The 18,658-nt window shown below is 39.2% G+C and overlaps 1 protein-coding gene across 11 annotated transcripts in view; it reads left to right on the plus strand.

Annotated features, from left to right (window-relative positions):
* ARID1B (AT-rich interaction domain 1B) overlaps positions 1–18,658 on the plus strand; it is a 388,366-nt gene that overhangs the window by 295,217 nt on the left and 74,491 nt on the right. For all 11 annotated transcript variants that reach the window (XM_067542455.1, XM_067542458.1, XM_067542461.1 and 8 more), the window contains one exon: positions 5,905–6,232. In XM_067542455.1, coding sequence (XP_067398556.1) covers positions 5,905–6,232 — 328 coding nt within the window. The remainder of the gene's footprint in view (positions 1–5,904; positions 6,233–18,658) is intronic.

Here is an 18,658-nt window from a genome sequence, read left to right on the forward strand (position 1 = left end):
GAATTAATCCCTCTCCTTGTTTTGTTTTGGTGGCTCTTCTTACCCCATGTGAAATCCCCTTCTCATTAATCCCTATGATACATTTGTTCTAGTGGTCTGAACAAAAGATTAGGAGCCAACAACTCCTGAATTCTAATTCTGGTTCTGCTGCTGACTCCCTCTTTCAGCTTGGGCAAGTCAATTAATTTATCTGCTTCAGTTTCCTTAACTATAAAATGGGAATAATAATGCCTCACAGGGATGTGTGAAGATTAATTAGTTAAATCCAATTGACTGGTGCCTTTCTTTTGTTTGTAAAGCATTTTATAGTTGTAAAATGCTGTAGAAGTGCTTATATTATCTGAACAGCAAGCAACTAGTTTAAGTGGTAAAAATCCAGTGGATTTATTATGTACTATCATGACTTCCGGCCATATTGATATTGTTGAGATTCCAGACCATGGAAATAGTCGGTGTTAGTGCAGTAAAACATTAGCTGAATGAATCCACGCTGATTGAATGGAAAGGTTTTTATACTAAATCAATGCATTTAAGTAACATGCCAAATATTACTTTATTTTTCTCTTGAGTTCAGCAGTTTTTCCCCTTCTCTTTGTAGATGAAAGTGCCTATGTAATGATTTTATGGGTCATGGTCAGAAGAAATGGCTATTAAAATGTGAACTTGAGGAGCAGTAGGGGAATGAGCATTAACAAGTACTTTCAAAAGAGCTTGATGAATAGTGTGATGGATGTAAAGTGTGTTTCACTGTCAGATCCTAGAGGGGACTGGTGAGCCCATCCTCTGGCGATCGTAAAATTAGTACACTGCAGGCTCTGGGTAATAAGGGGAGAAGAGAACCTTAAATTTGTCACCATGTTGTTTGACCATTTATGAAACATTGGCATGAATGTTAGTAATGTTCCCAATCACTAATCATAATGTATCTTGGGCCTTATCTGGTATATTTTTTAGTTCAAATGTTCGTTTGAATTTTATCTTTTTAATAGACAACTGTTCATTTTTAATGAGCATAACTTGTACTTTTCTCTCTCTTGCTTTGATACATTATGAATATTGTGGCAGAGATCTGTATAAAAGCCCATTCTGGCTCAGAAAGTCAAAAAATCACTTTTTAAAAAAAATTATAGCTTTGTTAAATATTTCTTTCAGTTGCCAAATAAACAAATATAAAGACTAAACTAACAATAATCAATTAACATTGAAAGGGTGCTCTTTACAGCATTATAACACTTCTGAAATAAGAACCTCAAAAGTTAGTCAAAACCTTTTACATTGCACACAAATATACTTACAGTTAAGAATATACAACAGTGTTGCCCCCACTTGTCTTTCAACTGTCAAAATACGAATCATATTTTAAAAAATTACTTGCATTAATATTTAGAGCTTAAATTATTAAAACTAAAATAATTCTCTAGAATCATATTCTTTCCACAGTTTTGTTCATTTAAGCCTTCATCCAGCAAAGCACTTAAGCACATGCTTAATTTTAATCATACGAGTAGTCCCATATAACTCAATCAGACGACTTGTGTACTTAAAGTTAAGCATATGCTAAAATGCTTTGCTAGATTGGGTGCCTTCATTTACGTTTTCTTTGTCACTCATGGATCATTCCTGCAAACCCTTTCTCAAGGGAGTAGTCCTTACTCTGCAGCAGAATAAAAACGACTCCTCTGAGTTAAGGTTTGCAGGAATTAGCCCCCAACTATAGAGTAAAAATGATCTGAGCTGTTTATGGTCTGTTTCACTTGGTTTTCATGCACTTTCACAGTACTTACAACCATAGCCAGGTGAAGCTTGTTTACATAGGAGACAGCTCTCTCAGGCCGGTCCAAGACTGTGGAACAAATTCCCACAGAAATAAAACCATCATAAACCTTACCACCTTCTGCTCCAGATTCAAAGTGCACTTATTCGGCCTTGTTTTTGCTAATATATACACATAGCATAGAGTACATATTACATTTTTTTTTAAATATGAAAAAATCCCCAACACCGTTTTTCTTGCCCATTCCAAAAAAAGACACACACTTAGGCTGTAAACTGTCCTTTTGTTCTGTGTTGTAAAATGCCTATTACAATGGGTTCTGACTCAATGACTTCTATGTGCTACTGAATACAAATAAAAAAATAATTGTTATAATAATGGATGTTAGTCACTTCTCTTAATTCTCTTCTGGAAAGTGCTCAGATACAGAGTAGTTATTAGGGCCACAGAAAAATCAGAGTAGAATAGAACCTATCAGGGGCCTAGTAAGGGTGAGATTTTTTCCAAAGTGCTCAGAGTTTACATGACTCTTCTCCCATGTAGGTCAGTAGTAAAACTCCCATTGACTTTAGTGTGAACTGTTAGGCCAACACTGAAATTGAAATACTGCCTGAAATCTTAAAATACAAACAGACAAACAGAAAGCCACTCTTAATTTGATTTTAAACATTTAATATTAGTATCTATTAATATTATGTTCTATAATTTTCTTTAAGTAAAGACTAAGGCTCCAGTCCTACAAATGGGTGTTTGCAGGTTTGGCTCCTAAACATGAGTTCTCTGCTACTTGGTAGTGTCCCCTAATCAGAAATGCTTGTACTGGGATTTAACATAATAACCTTGTCAATAACTCATTGATTTAAATATGGGCCTCTTTTTAAAATTCCTAAAATCTATATTTATACAATGAAAAATGCACCACTACGATTTGATGGCTACATGGCAGTGTAGACAATTTTAAAAATATTTGTAGGGATATTGTTTTTAATGCTGTGAATCTGACCTACACCCATAAAGCAAGGAAGTTTGCAGTTAGCTCTGAAACTTCTCTCTCCACTCTCTAATTGCCAAGAAATTGCAAGGTATTAGAACCCTGAGTGCAGTTACATACTATGGTTCATGCACAGCAAAGCCTGAGCAGAATGGTGAGCATGGTACAGAAGTTTCAGCCTTTGGCAGGTCGTCAGTGTCTTCAATGTTTTTATTGTCTGTCTTCCCGTTTTTCTAATTCCAATTATCATTTTACAAGTAACTTTGATTGCTTCCTCCTGCATTTGAGACACCAAACTTCTGGATTCAATTCTAATTTGCTTGGAATCGAAAATCCATTGGCTGCCGAGGGGAGGGGTTGCTCACTAGTATTCCAAAGCTGCTCTGCCAGGCTTGTACCCACTTGAAAAGTGTGGGCTCTTAGACTTGGCTGCCTGACACGTCCAGCTGATGCGGGCTGGCCCAGCATCTGCTGCATTCATTGTGTTTAATGCTGCATCCATCTGTTTTCTGTCAAAGCCACTGCCAGCAAATTACTAATCTATTAGAGAAACATGGAAATAAGATTGCACTTCTCAGTCCTGGCTTTTCCTCTTCTATTTTGTTTGGCTTTTATTTTGCCTTTTTTGTGGTCTGGGAAAGGTATAAGAATAGCTGGTACTTGAGGTATTGAGGAAATGTTTAGCAAAAAAAATAAAAACCTGTGGAAAAAACATTGAAGCATGTTTTCCTTTCTGAAAGGATATCATTTTCCTGTACTCTTGGACTTGGATCCCTAGAGATGCATGATTAGAACCTATTTTCACTAAGTCCACATTTGTTTATGGAGAAGATTCCTTTGTTTTTGTGTGTGGTGCTCAGTCTTCATAAGCCAAGGGGGAAAAAAAGGAAAAATAGAAATATTCCGTCCCTGCTGCAAAATAATATCAAAATAATAATGGTGCATGCCATTAGTGTTTGTTCTTCCAAGTTAGCTGCTGTTGAATAGTACGTTGTAGAATCTGGTTAATAAAAGAGAGAAAATTTAGGAATTCAATCCTGGCATAAGTTGGAATGACTCCCATTGACTTCCGTGGGAGTAACACCTGCTTACATAAGGGCTGATTTTGTTCCTCATTGGACAGTACCTTATGTAGAGTATGAATGTAATATATATTAACGTGCTATACTGTGTGTGTGTGTTCACTCAACCCTATTGCATAAGTCTTTCTAGCACCAAGTAGTCTTAAAACCCGAGCAACAGCTGAGTTGTATTTTGCTAGTTCAAAGATAAGCAGAGCTATGGAAAGCTCTAATGAGCTCTCATTTGGTGGCCATGTATTTGGATTGGAGAGGTTTGGCTGGAAGGGGCTTCAATAACTGAGGCCATCTCCAAGAATTATTGTCCATTAAATAGAAAAGGTCAGTCGACAATGGCTATGACTAGAGGAGGATAGGGAATAACAAGGCACGGTGTTTAGAGTACAGTTAAATCTGGAGCCTTTCATCTCTGCTAAACCACATTGTGGGGATCCGTCTGTGCCACAACCACGCATAGATACTGGGTTTCTAAAATAAGAGCAAAGTGTTCTTTAATTTCCTTCGAAAGCATAGGTCATATATGTTTCCACTGTAGAGAGCTTGTAACTGAATGAATCAGTTAACAGTGGCGAGGGGGGAGAACTAGGCATAGTAAAACAATATGAATATATGAATTAATTACACATACATACAGACGATGGACTAATCTGTTTCTTTTTACTATAAACAGGAGGGGATGGAAGACTTCTTGTATTCTATCTATTTCTCTTTCTGGTAGCTTGAGAGGGTGAGAAGAGAGATGTCTTATTTCTTCGTTTCAGAGGAAGACATCACTGGCTGTACTATTTAAATAAGCATGGGAATATTGAGGAGGAGTCAGGATATTCTGCTCTGTGTTATCCCATGGGGAGAAATTGAGCTGTATTTCTACTAAGTTGGGTGTGATGGGAAAAGAAATGGCAAAGCAGTTGAGCAATCTAGGGAAATGTGGGGTTTTATATATTTCTTTAAAAGTCTTTCTATCAAATTCCCCTTCCTCTCTTTTCCTTCTTGTGCTCTTTGTTTGTTTTGATTATTTTTGAAGAAAGAATGTGTTCCGGAAAAGTTAGTACTTAAATTTGAAGAAAAAGGTAAAACACTTTGGCATGTTCAGGATTCTTTAGGTAATGTTTGTAAAGTAACCTGAGCATATAAAGAATTGTGTTAAGTACTAAGTATTGTATTCCTGAAACCATGAAATACTCCAAATGAAGGCAGAGGTGCTGGTGCTTTGGTGTAATCATGTGTTTGAGCTTCCATGTCCAGTTCAGTGGATACTTGGTATATTTAGCATGTGGTACACGTATATTTTTTGGTGGGCAGCTATTAATCTTTCAGTGTTTTACAATCCAAGAGTCAAACCCCACCTTTCATATACTGAATACAGTCAACAGAACCACGAGCAATACTCTGCATTACAGAGAAACACAAAGTGGGGGATTTTGTGAACCTGTACTGGTGTTTATGCACACAGCAGCTGGAATATGGACCAGTAGGGCAGGGAAAGAAAGTTCCCAATGTGAAAATTGAAACACTGGTTGAGAAGAAACTTGGTGGACACAGAGCTCTACTAGGGTAAATAAGGACTTCTGAAAAGGAAGGGAAGGATTCCTAAGGTCCTGGAATGGGCCTCACAGGCATATCTGAATTGTAAATGCACACTGTGGTTAGGAGCAGAACCTATAGGAGCAGGGCTCCAATGAGAAGATTTTTGTTCTAGAATTACAGAAGGATGAAAACTCTGAGAATGTAAACTGACCAAAAATAAAAGAACGAATTTATGTAAGAAAATAATTTGTATAAGGAGTTTCTTTAATCCTAGGTGTCTCTTCAGTGCACAACATATTTTTGAACATCAGTTGTTAGCCCTGTGCATTTCTGTATTCATATCACCTTAAGCATTTATGTGGCTGACAGTCTGGAAAACACCAGCGTTCTAAGAATTAATAGAAATTCTGATTCATGTCCTGTATTGCTCAAATTATTTGACTACCTAAAGAATTTTCCAACAGGCAACTTGCTAAATGGAAACATCAGATCAAAAGTTTTATGTTTTTCTCTGTGTTTGTCGTTTTGTTTAGGAAACTACTCCAGACCGCCAACATACAGTGGGGTTCCTAACGCAAGTTACAGTGGCCCAGGACCCGGCATGGGTATAAATGCCAATAGTCAGATGCATGGACAGGGGCCAAGCCAGCCATGTGGTACCATACCACTGGGACGGATGCCATCAGCTGGGATGCAGAGCAGACCATTTCTTGGAAACATGGGCAGTATGACCCCCAATTCTCCTGGCATGTCTCTGCAGGGAGGCCCTGGGATGGGCCCACCCATGCCAACTGTGAACCGTAAGGCACAGGAGGCAGCTGCTGCAGTGATGCAGGCTGCTGCAAATTCCGCTCAGAGCAGGTACGCATCCAAGCAAAAGGATTTTAAACAAGTAGAAATTTTGCATTATTTCAGAAGCTTCTAAAGTAACCGTTATGTAGATGTGTGTGTAAATTTATATATGCTCTCGCTATATTATATACCCTTAAACCTTAAGGGATAACAAAGAATGTAAAAGAACAAACTTTCAATGTAAGGGAAAGCACAGTACAGAACTGGCCTTACAAGGAGTGCACATGCAATGGAGAGGACTTTCCATTTCCAATATGATTCCTGGCACTGTGGGCTTTTAGAACAGGAAATCCTACAGGGCTATGGTGATATCAAGAGCCAAAAACAAACCCTTACAACTTAAAATGGAGAATTTTAATATTTACATAGGAACCCTCTAGCTATCTTAGGGCCAGATTGTGTCCCTGGCTGTGTGCCCATGCTGGGGAGTAATGAGGCATAAGGCTCCCCTTACTTTCTTGCACTTCCTACCCATATTGTAGGTAAAAGCACTAGAGGAGAGCCATTTCCATGGGGCTACAACTCCCACTCTCAAGCAGGCATACGGGCATTGGGGGGAGCCTTGTCCAGCACACTGTCCAGCACAGCTGAGCTGGCATGGAAGGAGAAGCAATGTGGTTTCTGGTCTGCTCTTGAGGGCAGCGCAACTACACACTGCCACTTGTTCATGGCTTGTGGCAAAGTCACAAGTTAGCCTTTGGATATTTTTAAGGTACCTAAGTGCCTGTAGTGAAGCATTTTTTTCTCAGAACATCTTCATCTAAGGAAAGTGCACGTTTCACAAAATTGAAACAAATAGCTACTGATACTTTTATTCTGTTTCACTATAAAGAGGGAGTTTCATTATATCTAAGGTTTCTGCAAGCTGGTTCCACTGTTATGTGTATGAAAGTTTTTATGCATGTGTATATTAAGTGCGGATGCGCACATACACACAGAGACACCTATGCACGTATAGGTATTTATAAAATTCTAATATACATTCTACAACAAGTTTTGGAAGTTGGAGGTGCAGGTAATTCTAAGAAGCAATGTCAAAAGGAAATAGGAAGCTAATGTGTTTATGTACATGTTGCTTTCTTGTTTGGTGCTTTTGGAATGTAGGAATCTCCTACTGTTTAGTGTGAGTAAAACTTTTAAAACTATAATAAATTCACTGTTTTCGCATTCCCTTTTAGTAAAATGAATCCCACTCCCTTTTAGCAAAATAGCCTAGGCCCTTGCAGAGGTCTCTGAACCAGCAGGCTCTGCTTGGCTTGGTTGTTTTAAAGGACCTATAGAGTAAGATTTACAAAAGTCTGGTTCAGTCTGTCTGGTTTAGGCTATAATCTGGTAGGTCAGGCTAGAAGGAATAAATTAGCCATTGTTGCAATTATAAGAGCATTTTCTTTATAATAGTACAAGTGGGTGGACAGAGAAAAAACATGTTTTTTAATTAAAAGGAAAATAATTGATTGTAATAAATGGAAAGTATATGGTTGTGATTTGCCTTATACTTTGGAAATAGTGCCTGGTGTTTGATTAAAAACGAAGATAATTAATTCCTGCTCCCACCTCACGCTTCCCTCCCGAATCAGTTTTGTAGACTTGCTTTCAGTTTTGAGCTTTGCCTGGTCAAAAATGCACCATTTCAAAGCCTTTTCATCACGTTGCCAATTCTAGTGATCTGTGCAGTCATCAGGTCTTACCACAAAAGGAACATTTACATGCTACAAATGGGGTGAAACCTGTCAATCCTTTCTTATTCTGAAGGGTTGGAAACACAACATTTCTCTCCTTGAACCCAGGTTAAGTGTATGGGAGATGGCATTATTGCTTTTGGCCTTATTCTGCAAGCCCTCCATACTTCTATATGGAAGGAATGTAGTTGACAGGGTGATTCATACTTGTGGTACAGAACAAATCCAAAGAAGCTGTTCTTTTGTTCTGCTTTAGGCCACCATACATTAGGTCGCCTGCTTATCCCAGCCAGTCTGGGGCTGGCGGACGCCCCATGTTTTCTTCACAGCACCCCAACTATGGCAACGCTCAGGCTCCCATGATGCACCAGCCTGACCAGTACGGGTAGGTAGCAATGTAAACTGGACTTGCTGTGGGACCTTAGCAATTTTTTTTTAATGTTAACGAACATGCCATCTGGCTGCTGAAGGAATACAAAATTCAAGTGAAAGAATTACAAATATTTGCATCATCGAGGGTTTTTTTTGTTCTTTTGTTTTTGTTTTTACTAACTCCACTGTGACAATATGATGAAAATCTGCATGTCACTCACTTACACACACCCTGCTGCATGGCTTTTGGCATGGCTCTGTTTCCTTCATGCCTGAGAGGGAAATGAAGAACTTCATCATTGAAAAAGAATGAAATCCACCCCTACCCCCACTCCAGGCATCATTTCTCCCCCCCTTGTTGTCCTTGGGTTATTTTAGGAACATTGCTTTCATGACTGTGATGTTGTAGTTGTTGGCATTACTACCACTGCAATGAGCTACTCTCACATAGTACAACAGCCCCTTTTTGACGGGAGACTTATTGCAAAAGTGATGGCAAGGTGCATTAATGGGACTTACAGAAGGTCTCATTACATCGTATCTGTGTGTTGGAAAGATTTCTGCTAGTCCCGCCCTACCAGGGAGTTTTAAACGTGCTCAGGTATCCAGTATGAAGCATCAGCTTGAAACATACTTAACTTTTTCCGTCAGAATCCTTTATGTTGTGATTTGTGCAGCACTGTTACAAAGCACAGCTTGGGAGTGAGCGAGGGGGCAGGAAATATATACAAATCTGCTCCTAGTGCAGAGCTTGACCCTCCACGGTGCCCAACTTCATCTTAGTTTCAAGAGTCATGAAAGTCCTTCTATGACGTTATCTCCATTACTGGCCAATAGGAAATTCCAAGTGACATGTTGCCAGTGCCTTCACAATTCTCAGCAAGTTTTAATTTCATTTTTTTCCATGAGCTGTATATTATTTATATAACCACATATACAAAAAAGTTGAGAAACTCCAGAAAAGGTTGAGAAACTACTATGCAAACCATGTCATTATTGGTTCTCTTTATTTAAAATAGAAGAATCTGCAAAATGGCAAATCTTGTCCCCATGCAATTTGCTGGAATTGGAAAGGTATGTCTTCTTATTTGCCGGAGTACATGAACATCATGCAGTCTGTTTCGATGTGTGTCTTGAGTTTGTAGGATAGACTTGTGGGGTTCAGAGATTATTGGATCTTTATAACTGTGAAAGATACAAAATGAGCAGGTCATAGTTATAATTATACAGCAGTTTGTTTGTATGAATTGGTTGTGGTAGCCTTCAAGGTCAACTCTTGAATCACTAGCAAGATATCAGTGGGGGAGAGACATTTAGAATCATAGAATATTAGAGTTGGAAGGGACCTCAGGAGGTCATCTAGTCCAACCCCTGGCTCAAAGCAGGACTAACCTCATCTACCTTATCTAACCTTATCTAGCTGCTAATCCACAGGATCTGTCCTTTATGAACTCAGGGGTCTCATTTAGATATAGGAAGCTAGTTTGGCTGTGGTTTGCCAATCCGCATTAAGCAGCTGTTTAAATGAATGTAAATGGTATGCATCAGAGTAAAGTCTCTTCCACTGGGTCAGCATATTGGTGTTACCTTACCAGAGCTGGATGATCTAGATGTAAGACACTCAGTGAGTTATACCTAGCCATTTTTCTCACTATAAACACCTTTTTCATTTAAAAAAAGATAAAGATTAAAAGAGAAAGAGAGGTTGCTGAGGAATGTTCTAGGTGTGCGTCACACAGTTCATGTTAGCATTTGAACTGACCTTGCAACCTACCCTTTGTTATCCTTGGATTATGTCCTGCGGTCTACTGAACGCTTATTTTTCCTATAAAATGAAACCTTTGATGTGTTAATCCCTGTCATGTACTCAGCCTAGTGTTTCCAGAATTAAAACTGAGACACTGGAGTTAAAAGAAGGAGAGATCTGTCCAAGCCTTTTGTGAACCTGCAATAGCCATGATTTCAGGAATCCACCTAGCCAGGAACAATTCTGTTTGGCCTACTTAACAATTTACAGTGAGCAGTACGCAATAATTCTCTAGTACTATATTCAGTTATTCCCCTAAGTAAAGAGGAGGAATTACAAAGAGATATCTTCCTTTTATAACTCAGTTGGCTTCAGGAAACAGGTTACTATTATGAAGGAATTTTGCATTAAGGATCTGATTACATGCTCGGTGAAATCAATGGAATGACTTCCATTAACCTCAGTGGGCTTTGGATCAGGCTCCAAAAGATTGGGGAGCTGGACGTGGTGAATGCTTTTGAGGAAGAGAGTGCTCTAAAGAGTTAAGTCTCTTTATCAAGTTACAATTTCAAAAAAAAGCTTATATTGTAGATAAAAGGAGTGTATGAGTCTTTGCAGTTGTCACAGATGGATTCAGTGAACTCACTATAAAAATGAACTATTACAATTTTAGACTTTCTCAACTGTCTGCCTTAATTTGTGGGTGCCCAACATGAGATATTTAGGGACTGATTTTCACAGACACTGAGCACCCATGACTCCTATTGACTTCTGCTGGAGTACTACTCAGCAGTCAGCACTCACAAATGGAACCCCACTTGTTTGAAGTTTCACACCCAAAATCGGTGCAGGTTTTTGATACGTGTCAAAAGCACTTTCAGAGTATCTCTGTTGCCAATGGTCAGTATCATTCTGAGTAAAAATTGCCATGTTGGGAAGTGTGTTAACTTGCAAATTCATGACAGAATTTTTTGTTCAGACTGTTTTGATGGAGCAAGAGCTTACTTTACTTACATTTAGAGGAATTTTTAAAAATGGTAGTCCTTTACAGAATTGAGCATTTGGGAGCTATTTATAGCCTCTGGTCATTTTAAAACTGCTGTTTCTACATATACTAAAAGTGAGCTAGTTAATTTCCTCCTTTCCATCACTCCAACTGGCGTCCACAGGACATAAGGCAGATGGTTTATTCTTATTTATTCTTGCACAGGAAACTAAAGTAAAACCGTTTCTTTGATCATCCCAACAGAGACCAGGAGTGCCATAGCGGCGGAATAAAATGTGTTACATTGCATTGATATGCCTTTTACATGCTTTAAAATGTGATTCTACTCCAAAGCTGCCCAGGGGTCACCAACAGCATGATTTGGACATAGTGGAGTTACACATGTGTAACATAGGGCTTAATGTAGCCTGCAGGCTCTTCGCTGATGATGCAGAAGAAGGAAAGAGCCCAGCTGAAATCTCAGGTCCCTGGCTGAGTTTTCAGGGCTGGCAGTCACAGCAAGCCTGTGCTTAATTTTACTTGTAAATGGTACAACTTTGATTTGGAAATCATTGAGACACCATAAACATGGAACCACACAATGCTATTCTTAGAGTCATTTTTCAGACTAGAACTTCCATAGATTCCAAGGCCAGAAAGGATGATTGTGATCATCTAGTCCAATTTCTCATATACCACAGGCTATAAAACTTCCCCAAAATAATTCCTAGAGCATATCTTTTAGAAAAACATCCAATCTTGATCTGAAAATTGCTAGTGATGGAGAATCCATTATGACCTTTGAAAGTTGTTTCAATGGTTAATTACTCTCACTGCTAAAAATTTGTGCCTTATTTCCAGTCTGAATTTGTCTCGCTTCAGCTTCCGGTCATTGGATTGTTTATATTTTTCTCTGCTAGATTGAAGAGCCCATTATTAAATATTTCTTCCCCGTGTAGGTACTTATAGACTGTAATCAAGTTCACCCTTCTCTTTGTTAAGCTATATTGATTGAGCTCTTTGAGTCTGTTGCTACAAGGCATGTTTCTTTTTCAAATAGTGTCCCTATGGGTGCTTCACGTCAGGTGCGCATACACCGCTCGAGCCCTTGAGCTGAGATTTTTCCATTAGCAATGTCTGTTTGGCCCACACATGCGCTCTGTACAACTTCATGCCCTGCTGCAAGGTTATATAGGGCTGTACAGGCATGAGAGGGTAGACAGCATTACTCCAGGTCTAATCTTTATGACAAGGACCAGAAAAGATTAGACCTTTTTGGATGGAAGGCCTACTCATCCATGATCCTCCAATTTTGGATCTCAAACTGTTAGGCAATCATGGTCAAGTGTGACTATACAAATTACAACAAGTTTGCATCCTTTATTTAACCTCTTCCATAGAAGCACAGAGAACATTTCCAGGATATCAATAAGGAAATCAGTCATTAGCCAGAACCTCTCTTGAAGCATTTTTGGATGCTGTGGACACTGCTGCTAACTCCATCTCCCCAGCAGTTGTCATGTGCAGGACATCATGGCTAGGGTTGTCGGGATTCCCAAGAGATGTTCAGAATATGGTGGAGGACCTCCTGTTTGGTGGTCAGAAGTTCTTCTCAGGAACTACAGACACGTCCCTGAACATGCTGAAGCGTTCCAGTACCACGTTGAGGTCTCAGGATATATACACCTAACAAACAGGGAAATTCAGCAGGTCTCAGACTACCCAGAAATTGCACCTGGCTTAGTTCTCTGATTTTCACAGAACCACCGAACGTGCTGGAAAAAAGACAGAAATTCCAGAAGAAAAGAGGTTACCATCCTCCTTCAGGTAGCTGCAACCTTTTTCTCACAGCCCCATTTTTGGAGACTGCCTGCCACTTCACCTTGAATGGTCCCTTGACACATGCGCTAACTACTTATGCTGAACAATCTGTTCCATATTGTATTTAGCTGTGACACTCTACGTTTCCCAGACCTGAAGAAGAGCTCTGTGTAAGCTCGAAAACTTCTCTCTCACCAACAGAAGTTGGTCCAAGAAAAGATATTACCTCACCCATCTTGTCTTTCCCATTTTCAACAGGCCTGGCAGACCTACGACAGACAAGTGGGTCATGGAGGTTGTAACATCGGTCTATACCATCCACTTCATATCCCTCTCTGCCTTTCTCCATCCCCTTTCAGGGACCTCTGTCATAGAACTATACTGAATCAAGAAGTACACTCCTTCCTTTGTTTAGCAGCAATATAACTGGTTCTATCCCCTCACATATGCAAACCCACCAATTTACAATATTTTTCAAGGATAAAGTTTCCTTAAGGCCACGCCCAAAGTTTTTTCCTAAGGTGCTGTCGGATTTCCATCTTAACCAGTCTATTCATCTACTAGTATTTCTTCCTAAGCAACATAAATCTCAGCTGGAGATTTCCCTTCATACATTAGGTGTATGACAGGCATTGGTGTTTTATCTGCGTAGGACCAAGCAATTTCAGAAATCACTTAGACTGCCTGTCTCCATCGCCAAAAGATCAAAGGGGTCCACAAGCTCTTCATAGAGATAGTTTAGATGGATCTCTGGGTGTATTACTGTTTGCTATGATGCAGTTGGTGCTTTGCCTCCCCGAAGAATTATAGTACGCTCTAACAGATCTCAAGCAACTTCCGGAGCATTACCCCAAAACATTCCAGTGTCTGAGATGTGCAGAGCTGTTACATGGGCTTCAGTGCATACCTTTTCTAAACACTCTGCCTTGGTTCACGCCATCAGATCTGATGCGGTGCTTGGTTCTGCTTTACTGTCTTCAGTCTTGGACTTGATTCCAAAGCTCCCTCCTCCCTTTGCAGATACTGCTTGGGAGTCACCTGATGTGGAGCATGCGGAGGGACTCTACTTGAAGAAGAAGAAAAGGTGACTTATCTTGTGCAGTAACTGGTTCTTCGAGATGTGTGTTGTCCCTGCTCCACTACCTGCCCTTCTTCCCCTCTGCTTCGGACTGTTCTTCTTGGACATTCTGATAGAGAAGGAACTGAGGGCAGTTCACCGACACAACCCTGTATACTCCTAGAGCATGGCACAAGGTTGAATAGAGCACATACTTAGGCCAAATGGACACTGCTACTGGAAAATCTTCTATCAAGGACTTGAGAGGCGCATGTGCACCTGAAGTGGAGCATCCATAGGGAGATGCATCTCAAAGAACCACAGTTGCTTCACAGAGTAAGTAACCTTTTTTTTCCTTAGTCCTTTAATCATTTTCCTGGCTTTTCTCTGAACCCTCTCCAATTTATCAATATCACTTTAAACATGAGGGCTTTTCATTGAACTGAACAGAAATGCTCCAACAGAATGTTTTTCCATTAGTGAACTATGATTAATCAACATTGAAACATTCAGTGATTTTAACAAAGGTCTGACAGAAAACAGACAAGTTTCCTGCCCACTTTCCTGCCCAGCTGTTGGACAGCCTGCACATCCAGGCTCCCAGTTTTTAGCCTCACACCTGACAGGCTGGTGGTGAGCTATTAGCTGGAAGCACCCAGGCTTCTAAGCTCCCAGATTCCTCAGCTCATCCATAACTCACCTGGTGGGTCTTCCAGCTTCTGTCTCCTCCATTACCTGCCATGTGCGAGGCTGCTACTGGCTCCTAGGTTCACACCTCCTTAGCTGTCTGGGCTTTCAGGGCCCATGTTTATGAGGCAGGCAGCCAGGCAGCCTCAGAGTCCTGGACTCCAGGACTTTCCCTTTCATGGACAATTTTGAAATTATTGGTTTTCATTTGATTCAGAATGAAGCCGGGTTTTGAAATATTGAAATCCTCTATGAATCAGAGTTACCTTTGTCCACACAAGTCTAGTTTTGTTTTATTTGTATTTACTTGGTTGGTTGGTTGGTTGGTTGGTTGGTTGGTTGGTTGGTTGGTTGATTGATTGTTACAAACAGCTCCCTGTTTATCTAATTAATACACTGGAAAGAGCTGTTTTTAAAAGTGGTTATGTTTTTTATTTTTTTAGAATGTAGTGTTTGGCTGTAGAGAAGTATAGCAGTCTTGGGTGAATCTCTCTGCCTTAACCAGAGAGAAAATCCAGCATACAGGTACTACCCTCATTGGCATGACTCGTGGCTAAAATACTGAAAGGAGAGAGCCCGTACTCTAATTCCTGTAGTCTTGACTTATGGGGGACAAAAAGAACAAAATGTAACAACAAATTAACAACACCCCCTCCTCCCCCCCCCATACACACACACCTTTTAGAACAGTTGGTTCCTGCTCATTCCAATTTCAGAAATCTTGCAATACAGGACTCTGATATTGTAATTCTCAATTTTGTCAATACTGGCACCACCTTGGGACTCCCTTCCCTTCTAGCTAGGACCCCCCCTAATTTAGCAATATGGCAAGGACATTGTGGTGACAAGTCCCAACACCTTTGCAGTGGTTGAAGCACCCTCACACACACCGCCTCCCCCCACAGTTGAGAACCCAGGTTCTAGTACAAAGGACCATAGTTCCTTTTGGACTTGCCTACTAAGAATGTGTGTAGTACTATATAAACAGCAGTTGTATCAGTATATAATAATATTAATAATAATAACAGTGATATATATATATATATAGCTCTTACATACTGCTTTTCATTAGTAGATCTCAAAGCACTTTACAAAGGAGGTCAGTACCGATGTCACCATTTTACAGATGAGGAAACTGAGTCACAGGGAAGTTAAGTGACTTGCCCAAGGTCTTCCAGTAGACCAGAGACAGAATCGGGAATATAACCCAAGTGTAGAAGATAAAGTTATAAAATAAAATGTTCCTAACCCTCTATCTTAAAATACAAAAAAAAAATTTCTTTAGAAAAGAAAGGGTACATATTCTGTCCACAACTGGTACCTAGATAATATGATAGATTCTCTGTAAATATCTAGGATAGCTAGAATCCAGAATCCAGTGGTGAAACCAGAAGTGCACTAAGGTCTTGAGAAGGTCAGAGAAGGGTAAATAACAACTTTTCTGCTCTGGTAGAACTGATTTCATTTGTAAACACTGTGATAAGAGTAGGTACACCAATGTAAATCCAGAGTAACTCTGTTGTGATTAGTGTAAATGACTTCAGAATATAAGATCACCTGTATTTATTTAATATGCATTATGTGTATATCTACGCATATATAGACTCACACAAACCTTCCATCAGCATTTCTCCAGTGTGATGTGTTTATAATTCATATTGTGTGTTGTTGGTGCCAGCAAAGCACTTTTTCCATATTATTTTCTCCATACCCTGGATAAAACAATACTACTGATGGACTAGGAGCCACTGGTGAGGAAATATAGTAATGGACATGATGCATTAAAATGTCAAAAGGAAAAAAAGGGGGGGAGGGAAGAGGAATACAGTTTTTAAAAAAATCTAAATTTCAAAAAAAATCTTTTGAATGTTTTAAGTCCTAGATACAGTGAGTTTTGCTATAATGGATTCAGATATTCAGAGAGGAGTATTGTAACTACATTGTCTGCCAGTTTAACCCTTATGATCTTGGAATTTAGGTTGCCAATTATAATCATGATTTTTAAAAGCACACTTGTGACATGCAGTGCTTATATTGCAGAAAGGTTTAAAGTGCTGCAATAAAACCTCTTTTTATTATTCTTGGGGTGAGGCGCAGAGTTTCCCATTGTTTTTCATCTTCCCCTGAACTAGGAGGTTCTGTTTTTCTCTACTGGGTAGTGTTGTGGAGTGCAGGGAGGTTAAGTACTCATTCAAGTTTCTATGCTTATTCAAACCAGGCCATTTTTAGATGTGAGGCCGCCAGCTGTGAAATTCCCAAAGTAAACTAAGCTAAGACAGCAACCAGTAGCTGTAATTGGAGCCAGCACTGGGGGCATTTCACTTATTGCCTTTGATATAGGATCCTATTATAGAAAGCATTCTTCTGCCCAGCCTTGTCTCTGACAGAATTCAGTTTTTGGGTTTTTTTACCATTTCAAAGGATAATATCAATGTTTATTTTTAAGGATTTTTAAATATTTTATTGAGTTAAATTTTCACAGTTGCACAAAAGGATGGGGTTTTTCTATTTTTATCTATTTAAATGGTCACAGTTGCAGAAAATTATGGGGGGTCAGACACTAATTATTTCTTGATAGTGGATACTGAGATTCAAAAAGTTAAATCTTCATAATAGTTAAAATACAAATTGTCAACTTCACGTGAAAATATACAAAGTACATATTTTTAAATCAAACTCTCTAATAAGTTCTCAAGCAGCATTTTTCTTACTTTGCCTATTTGTAATTATTATCTGTAATCTATTATCATCGTTGAAATAAGTGAAATCAATGTTTACTGACGTTTACTGATAAAAATCTATTGCTTCCAAGTCTATATATCCTTAGTATACAACTATTGTGTAAGAAGAAAGACGTGAAGTAGTTACTCTTATTGAATTCCAGAACATCCACAACTCTAAAATCTCAAGGTGTTTCCTCTCATGCCCCTCCAAAGACTCCCAGATTTTCCATTTCCTGGAGGGGTCTTAACAAATCTAGTCAACATAAGCCCCACCTTGCCTTCTATCAGTACTGCTTGAATACCCAAGCAATAAATTTCAGTCAGGGAAACTGCATTCTGCTTCCAAAAAAATCCACTTACAGTTTCAATTGGATAATATGGTATTTGCTTCTTGGCCTAAACAGTTGTGTAGTGTTCGTGTGAACCGTTAAACATCTGCTGCGCTCCACCTCGAAGTTGGCTGCATTTCAGTGTTTGATGAAGTGATTTCTGTATATACAAAGTTTTTAAGTGACTTTGGTATCAAAGGAAAGATATTAATGATACTTGTAATTGTGCATTCTAGCTGAGCTGCTAAACTAACACTGACGGATTTTTCTTTAAAAATCCTAGCCCTTCCTTCCTCCACCAAGAATAGTTGTTTACTTCCAGCTGGCACTTTTTTTTTTTTTCTTTTCTTTTCTTTTTTCCCCCCCTTCAAGTGAACTTCCTTTGCTTATGTTTTGCATTTGAGAGCAGAACCACATACAGCTTTTTCTTGTAGTAAGAAATTTTTCAGGAGTAGAGTACAATTTAGCCTTGTTAAACTAAAGAAAGGCAGGAATCATCTCTTTTGTGATTTTTATAAAGATGCATATTGTGAATCATCTCAAATTGCTGATGATAATATGTAAGGACAGCAGAAAGTTCGCAATGAACAAAATAAAGGTTTTCTTGTGCGGGAGTGCGGGGAATATGTTTTTATCTGGAATTTTGTTTTACTGAAAAGCAAATCCATCATTTTGGAGTCCTGGGTGTCAGCAGGCTGTAGATCCCACAAAGGAATATGGAATGAATGATTTTGGGAGACTTCTTTTTTTGTTACTCATCCATCAAATGGACTGCTATGTGCTGTTCATGCCATTAGAGATCAACGACAGGCCTCAAGAATAAACAGTCCTTCCATCCTTTTGAAAGTAACCATTTTTAAATTGTGAGAGGAAGGGTATACTGGGTAGGAAAGGGGTGATTGATTCTCTGATTGTGGCTCTGAATTTTCAGAAATCTCAAAGATACTTTGATTTGATTACTCTCTCACTTCCAATTTTGGCATAGTCCCTTTGGTTATTTAGAAGAGATGATGCCCTCTGTAGGAATTATAGTTC

Source organism: Emydura macquarii, unplaced genomic scaffold (genome assembly GCF_026122565.2).
Source record: "Emydura macquarii macquarii isolate MOO-44397 ecotype Brisbane River unplaced genomic scaffold, CSIRO-AGI_Emac_v2 contig_705, whole genome shotgun sequence".
NCBI classification, from domain to species: domain Eukaryota; kingdom Metazoa; phylum Chordata; order Testudines; family Chelidae; genus Emydura; species Emydura macquarii.